Below are 13,760 nucleotides of genomic sequence, written 5' to 3'. Positions count from 1 at the left end.
GATCGAGTCCATGCTGATTCCTTCCCAATTCTTCTCTACATGTTTCTTATTCAGCAGACAGCTCACTTGGACCACCCTAGATCCACAACTTCAGCTGAAGCTTACAGCCAGTGAACTGTGCATTCATCTCAACTAACACGAAAATAAGCCCGCTTTCCAGAAAAGAGGAGACACGTCCAGAGACCATCTCAAAATAAAAGCACTAGGACGTATCAAGGATTTTTAGATATTAAATAAGACAATCTCAAACATTCTCATGGATCTAGCTTAGTGACCAGTACGGCACAGCTCGACAGAACAGGAGGAGAAGGAGCAGGAGGTAGTCACGATGTGCATGATGAGCACATTTTCATGTTCATAATTAAGGTTTTTCAATTTTTACAACATGAAATAAAAAGAATCTGGGGCGCCTGGGTGGCGCAGTCGGTTAAGCCTCCGACTTCAGCCAGGTCACGATCTCGCGGTCCGTGAGTTCGAGCCCCGCGTCAGGCTCTGGGCTGATGGCTCGGAGCCTGGAGCCTGTTTCCGATTCTGTGTCTCCCTCTCTCTCTGCCCCTCCCCCATTCATGCTCTGTCTCTCTCTCTGTCCCAAAAATAAAAATTTAAAAAGTTGAAAAAAAATTAAAAAAAAAAAAAAAGAATCAGGACCTTTCACAATTCACAGAACTACTCTCATGTACTTTTGACAGTCCTCACATGTATTTTTAAATTCGAATTCAGTATTTGTTTAATTTGGTTTTTGTTTTAGGTAAAATTTATGAATACATGTCAGTTATACCATTTGATGAATTTTAGCAAATGTAAGACACCTGTATAATCCAAACCATCATGTATAAGACATTTCCATCAGCCCAGAAAGTCTACCACGTTTCTGACCATTGAAAATTTGTCTTCCACAAGATCTGGTGTGGTGGTGCATACACTCATGAACACTTTGCTTCTGGTGATTATAAAACTAAATTTTAACATTTTCCGACAAACAAGGAAAATATAAAGATGGAATGCTAAGATCAGAATGTTTCTTGAGAAACATTTCTCTGCTGAGAAAGCATCTACTCTATCCCAATAACTTAAGGACAATACACCTATCATACCTTTATGAAACTCTCCAATGTAAAAAGAACCCTAAATAAAGAGATTCTGTAATCTCTCCTGATAAGCACAGTGGAATGATTATTCGCTTTGGAAGGAGTCATGGACCCTTTTGAAAAACTACCAAAGACAATGCTAATTACCTCCACTCCTTCCTTCCCCTTTCTGCAGTCCTTAAGTGATTTTTTTTTTTTTTTTTTTTTTTTTTTTTTGCTAATCATAAAGCATCTAGAAAAGAGAACAGAGGGGGGGAATGGTATATAAGAGATGGTAACAAAACTTTTCAAGTTGGCAGGAAGATGGAATGTGGGTAATTTAGCAGAGCAGAGTGATCTGAAAGTCTTAGTATGGAGACGGGTTTGCTACCACTGACAAGGAGGTGCCGAGAACACCGAAAGCCGGAGCCCCAGGGCCAACACCTTCCATAGGGAGTATTTTGAGCCCTGGACCTTCATCAATCCACACAGATGGGTAATTCCCTCCCCCCAAACACTGGCCAACTAGAAGGCTTATGACCTGAAGAAACTCAATCAGAAAGGATCCAGGCCAGACATCACTAAGGGGAAGGTGTGAGGCACCAGACTGCAAACACAAGAATGATATTAAAGTGGGCCTATGGAACAGTAAAATCCTCAGCCTGCTCTGGACACCCAGCCTCCTGCTAGGGTTGCCTCTAAATACACACAGCCTGATTTTTAGCTCCAACACAGGAAACTTATGGCCTTCCTTGGGAAAGATGACAAGGCGAAAAGACCCAGAGTTAGTGACACCTGAAGTTTCACCGAGGAAACTACTGGGTCCCTGCACGATCATCACTAGACAAGGCCCACAACATGCTCTGAGCTTTCCAATCAGCTTTGTACTGACTCCCTCTTTCATTTAAATAGTTAGACGAGGATCACCAGACAGCCAAGGAAAGCTTGGAATATGAAAAGGCAGGCACCAAAACAAACAAAAAGAAAAAACTGCTGGATGGGGCTGGGCGGGGAGGGGCAGGGAACACCAGAAACTATGCAGAACAGAAATTTTTTAAAACTATAATCAATATCCCTTAGGAAAAATAGGAAATATTACATCAATGAAACAAGAATAGGATGCTATAAAAAAAAAAAAAACCTGAGAATAAAAACAGCTTTGGAAATTAAAATATGGTAGAAAAAAATCCAATATAAAGGTCAGAAGCTATCTTTGAGGAAATCTACAGAGAATAAAACAAAAAACGAAAGGTGGAAGATAAAAGAAATGAGGAGACTGATCCAAGAAGTCCACTATTTGCCAAATAGGAGTTCCAGGGGAGGAAAAATGAGACAAATGGAGTAAAGAAAAATACAATAATAAAAGAAAATGTTCCGGAAGACATGTGTTTTTAGACTGAAAAAGTACACCAAGCGTTCAAGAAAATGGAGTAAAAAAAGAACCATGCCAGGACATGTGATCCTGCCGTGTGAGAACACATGGGATAGAGAGGCGATCTTAAAAGCTTTTGGGGGAAGTGGGGAGGGACAGAATCCATATAAAGCATTATGAATCAGAATGCATCAGACTTTTCTCAACAGCAACGCTAAAAGCTACAAGACAAAGGAATGATATAGCTTCAAAATCCTAAGAGAGAATTATTTCCCAGAAAAACTATCAATCAAGTGTGCGGGAAGAATAAAGACATTTTCAGACTTATAAGCTCTCAAAATGATAAAACTTAGATGCACCATAGCTCAGCAAGCTAGTGAAGAACGTGCTCCATCAACACAAGAGAATAACAGAAGACCAGAAACACAGGATCCAGGAAAGGGGAAAACCAATGCAGAAGACAGGCAACAGGAGGATTCAAGCATTAACTGCAAGGAAAACAGCAACAACAAAACCGCACAGGCACAAATAGTATGCTGGATGGCTCAGAGGGAAATAGTCACGTAGCTGTAATAAAATGAGCAGCATCTATTTAACCAACAACTAGGATACAACTAGAGAGAGGAAGTGGGAAGAAGATGAAGTAGGGCAGAGGAAACGGTGGGAGGGGGACCTAAATCCTCATCTTCCATAGCCGGAAGCTTATATCCAATGTCTAAAGTAGAAAAACCAAGAATAGTATAAGCATATTACTAAGAGTAAAAGTCAGTGTCTCTGAAGTTTTGGAAGTGGGACTGGGGAAGGATGAGGTAGGGAAGTACTGGTTTTTGTCATCACTTACGGTTTTGACTTTTGAAAATATTAATTGAAGTATGGTTGACATGTACTATTGGTTTCAGGTATATGACACAACGATATGACTATCATATACATTACAAAATGCTCACCATGACGAAGTGTCATTACCATCTATCGCTATACAAAGTTGTTAACACTATTATTGACGGTATTCCCCAGGCTCTACTCTTCATCCCTAGGTCTTATTTTGGAACTGTGTATCTCTTAATGCCCTTTTTTGGACTTCTTAAACATATTTCTCAAGGCTATTCCCAGATCCTCTTGGCACTCTTGGTCTCTGGGCTAAGAACTCCAACTATTAAATCCATTCTCTTTTAAATCCTTAGTTAAAATCTGCTTGAATTTGATTTCTGATAGTCTACTTTTATCACCTGGGTTCTGTAATTCTCGGATTTTTCTTTGGTGTTTAACAGTTATTATGGAAATTGTTAAAAATAAATTTTATGTCGTGCAACACCCAACTAGGCTCTTGATCAAGAGGGCTCGGGATAAACTTACTTAGTGTCAGTAAAGCTTGGCAAACTCCTTTCTGAACGGGAAAAGGACTGTTAGGGCATTTCACAGCAGGATATATACAATGTAGTCTGCTCACTTCTCATTTTTGCTTACTACATGGAAGAAAATGGAAAAGAAAAGTGGATTCTGTGTCTGTGTTTAGGGGTGGGGGAGACGGCATCAGGCTGTGTGGAAAATGAACATCACCAAAACTATTCCCTAAACTGAGTTATTAGCCAAAGCTCCAGACATAAGAAGGTACAAGAACTTTTAATATTAAATTGCCCCGAGGCCTCAGCTTTTTGATTAGAAAGTCACGGTTATGAAGAAATGTTATTTTAAAACTTGGGCGGCAGGGGGGTAATACTACTCAGTAATAAAAGAAAAGAAATACGAAGAATCTCAGAAACATTATGCTGAACAAAAGAAGCCAGATACAAAGAAGTACATACTGAAGTTCTAGAACACGCAAAAATTAATGTAGTGATGGAATTCAAATCAGCAGTTGTTTGGGGCAGGATGTGGAGGGGAGTGGGAAAGGAGTAGAGGAACACAGTCTTTTCACTCCAAAGGAGCAAGGGGGAACTCTCTGGGGTGGATGGGAACACATCCTAGGACATATACATTTGCCAAAACTCACTGAACTGTCTTCTAAAATACTGCAGTTTATTGTATGTCAATTATAGCTCAATAAATGTTTTTATACAGGGAAGAGAAACAGGACTGTATCCATCAATGAACATCATCTAAAATGTGAGAAAGTTACCAAAGTACATCTAAACTTTTATTTCTCGATGTGGTAACAGTATTTTAATTCCATTCTGTTTTAATTTACCAGGATAATTAAGATTGAAAAATTATCTTCCTGTTTCTTCTTGAAATAAATCCACAGAGTCAAGCTATTCAAATCAAGACATCGAAACCCACGTACAGAAATCCTTCTTCAAACACAAGTTTCCTTTCCTTCCTGAGACTTCTAGTAACTTCACATTTGCTCCTAATCACCTGGTCAGCCACAGCAAGAATTTCAGTTTCAATATACTAGAACTTCCAGCCATTCTAATTAGAGACTATTAGCAAAAGAGAAAATGAGGGTAACAGGCCCCAAGAGGTTACTGTGAATGGGTATGGGAGAGGATACAGAAAGCAGAGAAATAGAGTTATTCGCACCCTTGACTTGGGGAAGATGAAGACAGGAGGAAAACTACCTGGAGCCTGAGTAGCAGAGATACATGTACGAGAGGCTGATGGATCCAGGCCTTAAGTCATCAAATTCAATGCCTTTCTGATTTTGATCAAGGATAATGGGAGGAGGGACTGCCTTTGAGTGTGCAAACTGTCTATAATAAAGCACAACAAATGCGCAAGCACCCCACTGAAACTAGAGACTAGAAATGTTCTACACAAGGGATGGTAGGTGAAAACTAATGTAACAATCAACGTCATTCTTAATTCTGAAAGTACAAAACAGACTTTCTCTTCTGTAGTTAAAAATAAATCTACATATAAGCGTGTTCATGGGTATTCTCCTGACCTGTGTCCAACCCATTTTTTTCCACAGCCTTCTAGAAAGTGCCTAGAAAGAAGTGCAGAAACACCACTCACCATTCTGTTTAAAAGCCTTTTAGAACTGCAGATCACTTTTAAATTACCCTCAAACTTTTATTCCCATGCTTTTGTTTCCTTAGTTTTGGAGGAGGAGGGGCGGGTTTAGCTGCCATTCTAAGGTCTTAAATTATCTGAGAGGCTCCACAGAACCCCTTCTGAGGGCAATACTTTTCCGTTAAGTTGCAGAGTCTTGACATGGTACACAAATACAGATACAGTTAAACTCAACGGAGAGATAAGCGCATAGTTCTTGTGACCGCATTAACACGCAATACTGCCTAGTACATTTTAAATTATGCTAGCGCATTATTGCCCACCGTTTAGCCCACCTTTCTACCCTTTCTCCCTTTCTCATAGAAGCAGCCGGGATTTTTCCATCATACGTTTGGGCCGTAAACAATTTCCTACCACAACCATGTTGCTCTACTGCGACATGTTCTATATTAAGATTATTCTTTGTTCTTATTCTGCCTCTTAAGGTATAGTTTCATATAAAAGCCACAAAATTATTTTAAATGTTAAGTAATGAATGTTGCACTACTCAATGATTAAGCTCTTAACAACTTCATTTGAATAATCACATATAGTTATTTCCAATTACAGGCAAGAAAAATGAGTTAGCAGTTTCATCTAGTACCAACAGAGCAGCTGAAATTGGGGGGAATCGTAAAGTGTTTGTGCACACCTCACAAGAGAGACAAGTATCTGTTTTCCCTTGTCTTCCAGCTTCTGTGATAAACATTAGACAGACACTTAGTATCTTTAAAGAAATCTGATGTCCTCTCGTCTACCTAGCAGAGCATGGAGGAAACACTCAAATTCAAAGACCAACAATCACATTCAAATTCAAACATTACCCAACTTCCCAGCTTGTATCCATTCATATCCCTCTATTTTGGTGCCGCTGCTGGAACAGTCATTATTATGAGACACTGGCAGTACCTGTGGCTTCTGAAGTTTTCTAATACAGTAACATCTCATTCTGACTGATATCACTATGTGTTCAACAGTAATAATAGGGTAGCCTAAGTATTTTGATTATCCACATCACTCAACCTGATCAATCATATATATCTCTTGTATGGACATGTAAATTTTTTAATCTAGAAAAACATTCCCAATAGACTTGACTACCTGGGAAAAGAGTCAACTCTGTCTGTCACCTCAATATCCCCAAGGACATAGATCCTCCCAATATAAATCCATATACGAAACTATTAACACAGTGGGAAATGTAAACAGTTCTGTGTTCTCAAGCTTTAAAAGCGTGAACATGAACACCTTCACCTGCCTTGGTCCCCACCAAAATCTACTCTCAGAATAGCAGCTAGCCCTTTTAAAACGTTAGTTATATCATGCCGGTTTTATGTTCAAAAGCTGATTACAGTGGTCTCCCGTCACAAAGAGTTATGAACAAAGTCCTTACAGGCACCAAAACCCCACGTGACCTGACCCACTACACTGTACCTCACCCACCAGCTCTCTCTCTCTCTCCCTCGCCCTCTCTGTCCAGCACTCTCACCTCTCCCCACCCCATTTTGCTTCAGCCCCACTGGCCTCCTCACTGCTTCCCCCAAACTCCTATCATGTTCTTGCTTCAAGACCTTGCTGCCCCTGCCATGCCTTCTTCCTAAGGCGCTTCTCCTGACTCTCCCTCAGTTTCTGCAGGTGTTGGCTCAAATGTAACCTCAGTGAACTCTGCCCAGCTAGGCCACTGAAGCAGCAACTCTCTATTCTCCCTTCCTTGCTCTTGGATTCTTAAGTACAGCACTTCTTACCATCTGTTAGACAGCATTTTACTAATTTATAGTGGGGTCTCCCTTGACTAGAATGTAAAGCAGAATGTAAACTCCACAAGGACAGGAATTTGTTTGATTCACTTCTAGACCCCAGAGCCTAGAGCAACGCTCAGCACCAAACAGGCACTTTATACAGAGACTAAATCACTGCTGTTAAGTAACACCTACTTTCTTTTTCCGTCTCCTCCTGTAACGTGTAAGTTCCATGAGGACAGGGACAGGTGTTTTCCACTGGTGTCACCCCAGCAATTAAAACAGAACCAGGCACACAGCCAGCACTCAACAGGTATTTGTTGAATGAATCCTCATTACTTTTGGCAGAGAGCAGAAAGAAAATTTCAACTCACATCTATACATCCTCAATATCTTGCTGGGTGTGAAATCATGTAGCCCCATGATTATACAATCATCCCCACTTTTACTTTAAAAATACACACACCTATATCCACCGAGATTTTACATACAATCCAAAGTAACAATTAAAAACCAAAAATGACAGGGAAAGATTCAGAAGAAAACATCAGCGTTTCCTTGGTGATAAGAAATGGACTTTCACATTATAAAACTGTCGAATTATACAATAGAAACAAATTCGCTTTCATTTTTCCCCCCAACATTTTTCTGCTCTTACTTATCAATTACTAGAGGCTTTTTGGAAAAGAGCGTTAGCCCTTTCTCTTCCCAATACTGAAGCTAATTCATAACAGAATTGTGTGACATTTACTTTGACAACTGTCTGATGTAACAAACACCAAGTTTTCTTTTTATTTTCTTTCACTCAAAATCCCAACGTACTTAAAAATGGGGATGGTGGACAGACTATAGCCACTAAAGTAAATGTGAAATAATCAAGATGAGACTCTTTTCAAAACCAGCCAACACTCTCTAGGCAAAGAGGCTATCGACTCCAAGTGAGAGGGGGTCAAAGCAGAAACCACTACAGCGCTTCCCCTGACATTATGACAAAGTCCTTTCAGCCAAGCAAACTAATCAGAAAACAGAGATACCAAACCTTCACCCTTCCTGGGATTCCCCGGGGCAGAGCCAGAAGGTCAGCACCGCTGAACATTCATTTTCTGACTCCTCTTGAGGTTAGTGTATTGGGTCAAAATGGACTACAGTTTACTTTAAACTGATCTACAGCTTTACCTAGTTTCACAGATAAATCCATAGGATGAACTCATCATTTGTAAAGGCTAAGAATTATAGTATTCCTTTTGAAAATTCCCAGTTAATTTGACAAGGTAAAGAGGTCAACAAATTGCTTCAAAATAGGTTAAGAGCTTACTGGTTCTCAACCGGTACTCAGAGAGGCTGAAACTATCAACCACATTCTTAGAAGAATAATTTAGGTCTCTGCTTAGAAAATCATAACATAAGGCCTAGAAGACAGAAAAGAAAATGCGGGAAAGCTGGGAGCCTAGATATCCCCGGGCGGGCACAAGGCGGGGAAGATACCACCAGGCGGGCACAGTGCAGGGAACTCCCTGACCGAGCAACAGCACAGCCAGAGTGCTGCAAATGGTCTGTGCAGCCCTGTGGCCACAGAGGTGCTGGAAGGGCAGCTGCAGGCTTTTTTTTTTTTTTTTAATTTTTTTTTTAACGTTTATTTATTTTTGAGACAGAGAGAGACAGAGCATGAACAGGGGAGGGTCAGAGAGAGGGAGACACAGAATCGGAAACAGGCTCCAGGCTCCGAGCCATCAGCACAGAGCCGTCAGCACAGAGCCCGACGCGGGGCTCGAACACACAGACCGCAAGATCATGACCTGAGCCGAAGTCGGCCGCCCAACCGACTGAGCCACCCAGGAACCCCCAGCTGCAGGCTTTTAAGGAGGGGATCAAGCATGAGGCCCTGCATCTCTCACCCAACACCAAACAAGAGGCAGCTAACATATCGGGGTTCCACAAGACAGCTCATTTCAAAAAGGGAGGTTACCACTTAAAAGATGTCTGAAAACCAGCAGCAAGGACCTGAAAGGGAGACCAGCGTTTACATCCTAGTCTGCTGAGTGAGGAACAGCCATGCCTGGCAAACAAGCAGTGCTAAGTGGTAGCAATTAATGCCATCAGAGTGGTATTAAAAGGAGTGACCCTCGAAACACATGGCCAAAACCATATGACAACGTGACAGCACCTACATGTCAGTTCATCCCTCAGGCCAAATATAAAAATAACCTTTATGAGCCCACTTTATCCTTTAGGCAGTAAAGACCTGGTAGCCAGGAACCAAGAGTTTTTCAAGGACCTACTACAAAAGGAAGGAGGTGGGCGGGGAGAGAAAAGGGGGCAAGAAGTAGAAAGATGGGGAGGAAGAAAAAAAGAATGAAAAGAAATTGCTGCAAAATATTAAGAAAATGACAAAATGTAAGTAAGTTAATACATGCTCGTCACTACTGAAGAACGATATTCAAGAATGCCAGTATCCATAAATGCATGTTGAAATAATCTGTAAGTTAGGGTTTCTTCTCAAAATCATACCAAGAATGTACAATGACTGCATAGAAATCACAACCAATTTCAAATGAGGGGACACAGTGAAAGCCGAAATTTCAAAAAATTTTTCAACTGCTACAGCAACACACACACACACACACACACACACACACACACACACAGTGTGGGATAGGACCAGACGCCATACATTTGATACACAGAAATGGGAGCCTCTAATAGCAAGAGGCCCTTCAGTGTCTTCATGTTGAGGCCACCTCCTCCACACCATTTCACACGGCAAGGAGAAGGAGCAGCAGAAGCCAAGGATAAGACATCGGGAAGAGGCAAGCCTGGGATGCCCTCTGTGATCCTCCGCAGCCAGGCTTTCAAAGACACTTGCAAAACTCCCGAAAAGCGTCGTTACGCATCACTCACTATGGCCATTCACCACCACCGTGGCACCTCTACACGCTACTAACGGTAGATGCGGTGCGACAATCACAGGAGGGAAGGAGGCTCACCTGCTTTATCTTATTTCGGGAGTTGGTAATGCGCTCTGTGATGCTCTGGTATGTGCGAATGGCTGTCGTCAACTCTGTGTAGTGCTGTACAATCAACTCATCCAGGTCACGGTCACATTTCTCATAGGCTTCTTCAAGGCGGCCCTTCTCATTTTCTCGGTCTTCAACATCATCACTGGTAGACAGAGTCCTGGTGAAGACAGAGATTATATCAAACCGAATCAAATTTAAAAGCAAAAAAGGGGGTGCCCGGGTGGCTTACTCTGCTAAGCGTCTGACTCTCGATTTCGGCTCAGGTCATGATATCGCGGTTCGTGAGTTCAAGCCCCGCCATCGGGCTCCATGCTGTTAGAACAGAGGCTGTTTCGGATCCTCTGTCTCTCTCTCTGCCCCTTCCTGGCTGGCATGCACTCTCTCTCTCTCTCTCTCTCAAAAATAAACGTTTTTTTAAAAAATTCATTTAAAAGCAAAACAGTAAAAGACAAGTTAATATGCTGGCACATTCATCTAACTAACTAGGGAGGAAATGAAAACAAGTTACTAACAGAAAATATGAAACCACTTTCATAGCAAATTTCAGTAGCCCATCTAAGTGGATTTGCTGTTTGCCTATCCAAGGAGGCTTTCACTCTTTCCCTGGCATACCAATTTTAATCCATTAAGAGGCAGCATGAACTCTCCAAGAGTCTGGGCGGGTCTTGATCACTTGAGTGAATCCCAGTAATTCCATTCGCCTTATCCGTGGCAAATCTGACCAATGAGACCTAAGGGCCTCCAGGAGTTTTCTTGCAAGATTAATAGGAGGCAGGTCCCTTTTCCCGATTATTACACAACGCTAAGATACTCAAATGTTTCACACACCTTACAACCATGGAAGGGAAAGCCAAGAGAAATGCCAGCTACTGCTGTGACATCATTGGGCCACCAAAGCAGCCAACTCTACACTGCCTTACCTCAGGGCTTCTTGTTAGGGGAGAGAACCAACACCCACTGTTTAAGTCACCCTCAACCTGTCTTTTACATAGAGCTAAAAGTGTACTCACTGATAAAATTACTTATACACTGAAGAACTACATTCCAAATAGCTCATTTAAATGAACTAAATTTGGCACAGAGCCCCCAACAGCCCGGAAATAAAGTCATATCGATTCTAAAGTATGTTACAACAACAATAATATAAGCTACACCAGAAGACAATCCCTACGTTTACTATTCTTCCAACAGCACTAATGAGATTGATATAAATCAACAATAACCAGGGAATGAGATAGATACACTTATTAAAAACCTTTCAATAACTTAGTTTGATATGTGGGCCACAGATCTTTGTTTCTTTTATTATCTTTTTTTGAAAAATTTTTTTATTTAGTGTTGTAATCAGCAACAAAGAAACCCTTTTCTCTTATCTGTTGGCTGTGGTAATTTAGAGTTTCATTAAATTCCCTCAGATTTGTCAGCTTATACATTCAGCATAGCTTATTTCATTTATCTTTAATTTAGGAAGGGGGTAGTTTAGGCTCTCAATGATGGATGCAATCAATTATAAGTCCATCATTAGAACTGCTTTCAGAGATGGTCTGTCAGTGAATCAATCACATATCTACTTCCAGATATTCACAAGCAAAATACTGTACAACAGTTTTTTTCCCCAACTGTCATTTAGAGCAAGAGATCTTAATTCATGAGCCACATAATATATAAAACTTCTTTTCCAATTTACAGAGAGATTCAGCAGGCCAGTCTTTGACATCAATCTTACCTCTAAAAAGAATTGTGTAAATGTGTTAGGGATGCCAAGAGACCAGTTCTAGGCAGCAAATGGCAGGGACGGGGGTGAGGGAGGTGCAGACAGGACAAGACATATAACGAAGGAAAAGACAAAGCCTCTAAGGGCTGTGGTGTTCGCTCAGGAAAGCAACGCAGTAGGAACCCCAAGACTTGAAGGAAGGCCTGTATCCTGCCAGATCCTGTATCCTCCTCTGTCAACTGGTGATCATATATCAGACCACCATACCTCCAAAGTTACTTTCAGGGAGAAAGTCCCACACAAGTATCTAACTCATAACATGAATCAGAGTGGAGAACCTAGGAGGAATATGGCTTCAAAGATGGAGCTATGAATATCACTTGCAATACGTAGGTACAGGGAGCTAAGCATGTCTTCCTATTGTTTCTATGATACATAACTTTGCTCTTTAAATCTGAAACCTTCCAGGCTGGTAATCTAAAGTAAAGCACAATCAGAAAAGGCCTTCAATTTATCAGCTGTCCCAAAGGGAAGAGTTCCTAGGTATCTACCTCTCATTTCCCCTTATAACAGCACACAGACACGGATTTGTCAAAGTTACCCTGGATCAGTTTGCCGTCTTTACAATGCTTTGATTTCCTCTCCACCACCATTTGTGGAAGGAAACATGCCAAACATTTCACATTGTTTACATTAACTAGGAGAATTACCATTAAACAAAATGTCAGGCCCAGAGAGGACACCTTCCTAGGCATCAGCTGTCACTGTAACACATTACTGTCGCGTTAAGAGTTATTTATGAGATGGAAAGGGTTACTAAAATGAAGATTAAAAGTAAATTGGGTCTATAGGGGATTTTAGCTCCTATTTTCATTTTTAAAGAAAATATTTGTATAAGGAAATAGCCTGTGCCAGGTTTGCGCCCCTTTAATATTCATCCTCTTAATGTGAACCGGGCTGAATGACATTCTGCCTTTCGTCAGCAACAGAGACCAAAACTAAAGTTTTTTGTTTTTTTGTTTTTTTGTTTTTTTTAATTAGAAGGGGAAAAGGCACCAAGGTTAATAATGACAATAATAATAGCCTTTAGAAAGGTTTGTTATAGTGGCCAGAAACCAGCAGTGCTGTGCACCTCATAGAACGTATGTTTAACCCTCCTAACGGCCCTTGGGGCGTGGGGGGGAGCCCTCTTGCCATCCTCCCTCTACCTTTTGAATCCTGGCTCCACCATTTACTGCCCATGTGACCTTGGTTGTGGCATCTCATTTTGCTCGCCTACAGAACCCAGACAGTACGGTCACCTTCCTTGGAGGGCTGCTGGTGGGAAGTAAAGGAGATCAAACAAGGCCTGGCAGTCACCAGCATGCAACAAACGGTGGGGACTGTGGTTGGCGATCACCATCACAGGAACAGCAGTGATGGCAGTAAAGGCAAGAGCAGTGTTCCACGAGGTCATGGAAAGAATATCCTTTGGAGACACAGGTTCGAATTCCATCACCCCCAAAACAGTAGGTCATTCGGCACTGGCCATGGGATTTAACCTCTCTGGCTCACCTTACTCCTCTTTGCCGTCAAGCACTGTAGACAGTCTGAGATTTTATCCTACCCACGAGCTAACGAGTGAGCCAGCCAGAGTTTCATGGATGCTGCTAGAAGACACAAAACTCGTGGGTCAGAAGCAAAGGGCTTTGTCATTCACAGCACAGCAAGAAGCAAGGGCACCAGCATATCTGCAGCAGCCCCCCCACCACCAGGCCCCTAGTCCCAAGATGGTTAGGCAACTGGACCCAAATGCGTGCCTGTATACGCTGTGAGTGACTAGAGAGGAACCCTCAGCTTAGAAAACTACATCTTCTA

At 41.6% G+C, this 13,760-nt stretch overlaps 1 protein-coding gene across 5 annotated transcripts in view; it reads right to left on the bottom strand.

Moving 5' to 3' along the window:
- The window catches only part of EXOC4 (exocyst complex component 4), a 750,505-nt gene that overhangs the window by 716,884 nt on the left and 19,861 nt on the right, over positions 1-13,760 (bottom strand). For all 5 annotated transcript variants that reach the window (XR_006198787.1, XM_042925097.1, XM_042925116.1 and 2 more), the window contains exon 2: positions 10,157-10,346. Coding sequence is in view for 4 of the 5 variants with exons in the window: in XM_042925097.1 (XP_042781031.1) it covers positions 10,157-10,346 (190 nt within the window). In the remaining variant the exon portion in view is untranslated. The remainder of the gene's footprint in view (positions 1-10,156; positions 10,347-13,760) is intronic.

Source organism: Panthera leo, chromosome A2 (genome assembly GCF_018350215.1).
Source record: "Panthera leo isolate Ple1 chromosome A2, P.leo_Ple1_pat1.1, whole genome shotgun sequence".
NCBI classification, from domain to species: Eukaryota; Metazoa; Chordata; class Mammalia; order Carnivora; family Felidae; genus Panthera; species Panthera leo.
Note: the sequence above shows the minus strand (reverse complement) of the source record. Positions and strands in the feature narration are given on the sequence as shown.